General features: G+C 60.3%; 1 protein-coding gene across 2 annotated transcripts in view; it reads right to left on the bottom strand.

Annotated features, from left to right (window-relative positions):
* Positions 1-590: 590 nt before the first annotated feature.
* EXOC3 (exocyst complex component 3) overlaps positions 591-2,762 on the bottom strand; it is a 20,833-nt gene continuing 18,661 nt past the window's right edge. For both annotated transcript variants that reach the window (XM_081825825.1, XM_081825826.1), the window contains exons 12-14: positions 2,396-2,557; positions 1,903-2,030; positions 591-1,098 (exon numbers count right to left, since the gene is read on the bottom strand). In XM_081825825.1, the coding sequence (XP_081681951.1) occupies positions 927-1,098; positions 1,903-2,030; positions 2,396-2,557 (462 nt within the window). In that variant the 3' untranslated portion in view covers positions 591-926. The remainder of the gene's footprint in view (positions 1,099-1,902; positions 2,031-2,395; positions 2,558-2,762) is intronic.

The following is a 2,762-nucleotide window of genomic DNA, read 5'->3' as shown; positions in this document are numbered from 1 at the left end:
GCGCAGGTGCTTCTGAGAACCCCCACTCACTGACAGCAGTGTGGGGAAGCGTCAGGACCCACACACAGGCCCCCCCATTTATTCGGGTACAGCCTCTTAGTTAATGTATTGTGAGACTCAAGACTCGTGCAAAACGAGGCCACCACTGAAGCAGCCGCCATGGAGACGGCTACACGACAGAGGGGCTAAGGGATCCGGCGTCAGGAAGCAGCACAGATCCTGAATTGTGCACCAGATAAATGTTCACATTCACCTTCGGATCGGATTTGTCAGACCTGATGCTCACGACATCCCTCGTCTGCCAGGTCCGCTCCTGGGGGAGGGTGTGGAGTGGCACGCCAGAGGGACGCCTGCCTGACCTCAGTGGGGTTGAGGGGAGGACGGGGCTGGGGCCCAGCACCTAAGAGCCTGCGGCACGAGTCAGGGGACACACAGCACGAGGGGCTCCACGCAGAGCTGCAGGACCCAGGCCCCCAGTCCAGGCTGAGGTGCATCTCTGAGCTACACATCGGACAACCTGAGAGCAGCCTCCGGGCACTGGACGCACACTACGTCATCCCTAGTAAGAAAACCTTCACACCTGGGAAGTCTTCATTTCCCTGCAGGAGGTTAGACTCTTTTATTGAACAGCAGAGTTTTGGAAGTGTTTACACTGTGCAGAAATGAGGGAAGACCCAGGGGTTAAGGGGGACAGGCACCATGAGGCCCCTCACACCAGAGCCTGCCTCACAAAGGACATTACGAAAAGGTGAGAAAACCAGCAGAACCACAGCCCCCAGAGTGCTTGTTCTTCAAGAAGCCCTGAGCACGACACCGAGAGAGGAAGGCATGCATGTCCTGGGTGTCTCGTGTTGCTCTGGCCGCCACACAAGGCGGGGTGGGGGGGTGACGGGCACAGCATCGCAACAAGGCTGTGGCCCAACAGGCTACTTGAGGAGCTTTGCCACGTTCAGACTGGGAACCACAATCTCCTTGAAGATTGGCACATAGTTTGGGTTTGCCTGCGTCGGGCCCTGCTCCAGCGTCTCGATGATGGTCTGCTTCATGTCCCGGCTGGTATCCCCTCGCATGGCCAGAAGTGCGCCAATGTGCTCATCCCTGCAGGTGCGGGGAACACCACGGGTGTGTCAGGGGGTCCACTTACAGCTGCTCACCCCCCACGCCTGACTCAAACTCCCCCCAGTCCCCCCGCCGCCTGGCTTGGCCAACACTGAGGCCCCAGAGCAGGGCCAACAGCTGTGCACGAGAAGGCGTGCCCCATATCATGACAGGAGAGAAACCGGAGTTCTCTGCTCACGGCGGCCTCTTCTTCAACTGATAATCATGAGGTTTTAAACTCTGTTCTCCTACATCTTTAACAGACTGCCTAACTAGAGTGAGAGGACCCTGGAGAGCCCTGGACCACCAGTTCCTCCCGCTTCAAGCAAACCCACAGCGTTGGCAGAAAGAGAAGACACTGGCTGAGGCAGGAGGGTGGTGGGAGGCGTCTTGGTCACGTGTGACAGGCACATGTCCCTTCTCTGAATCCACGAGCACAAGACAAGCTTCCTGAAACCACTGTGCTCTGCTACCTTCCCCCAGCGCACAGAGCGTGGTGATGCCCCACCTGCACTCAGGCCACCTGCTCTCCAGCCGTGCTCTGACACCTGGGAGGTGCATGACCCGAGGCTGGGGTCCCATGGGCTCCAGGTCCAACAGCAGGGCTAGGGACACAGAGGCACGCTGATACGCCCACTCTGCTCCCGGCCATCGTCCACACAACTTGTCCTCCCAGGAGCCAGGACACCCAATGGTGCTCACACCTGCTGGTCAGGCCCCTCCATCTTGTCAGTGACCCTAGGAACGAGCTTACTGCTCTGTTCCATGATTTCTAGCTAAAACACATGGCACATGGGCCCTTACCTGATATCTGGGTATTTGCTGACCAGAGTGGAGACTTCCAGGTAGAGCAGAGACGGGTCCGTCAGCTTAATAACTTCCGCGATGGCCACAATGGTGTCACAGTGCCCATCTGCATCCTCACCAAACCCCTGGAAGACAGTGTGCATGCAGCTGCCAAGCACCGCGAGGGGACACATGCCGAGTGTCTGTGGAACTCTGTGGCCCAGGCAGACACCGACGGCTCAGGATCGGCCCACAGTGGAGCTGTCCTGGGCGCCCTCAGCAGGGCAGGGGGTGGGCAGCCCACAGGGGCAAGACCAGTCTGGCTAACGCCACTCCCACGGGGCTAGGAGTAACGCCCCAGAAGCTACCCGCAGCGACAAGGTCCAACAGACCTTCCTGGGCACACGAGGATTGACTGGTCACTTGGTCCCTGACGTGACTGGCCCTGATCAGCAGGCCGAAACAGCCCAGGGGGTGGGGGTGGGGGTGACAGAAACAAGAAGGCACTCACCGAGGCCAGCTTCCGGAACAGGAGGCGGAGCTGCGCGGCCTCCCGGACCATCCTCTCGGCACCCTCCTTGCGCTCCTCTGCACTGCGGAAGGAGATGCGCTTCTGCATGACGGCCCGCAGGTACTCCAGCACCACTCGCCGCTGCGCCTCCGCAGTCATCCTCTGCCGGCAAACACAGGGTCGGCAAGGCAGGCCGGAGGCTCCCACTGAGACACCGCCCTGCTGAGACCTCCCCCCAGCTCCCCACTGTGACACCCCCCTGCTGAGACACCCCTAGGCTCCCCACTGAGACACCCCCCGAGACCTCCCCCCAGATCCCCACTGAGACACCGCCCTGAGACCTCCCCCCAGCTCCCCACTGTGACAT

This window comes from Leptonychotes weddellii, chromosome 7, assembly GCF_054177405.1.
Source record: "Leptonychotes weddellii isolate Sample4059 chromosome 7, ASM5417740v2, whole genome shotgun sequence".
NCBI lineage: Eukaryota > Metazoa > Chordata > Mammalia > Carnivora > Phocidae > Leptonychotes > Leptonychotes weddellii.
Note: the sequence above shows the minus strand (reverse complement) of the source record. Positions and strands in the feature narration are given on the sequence as shown.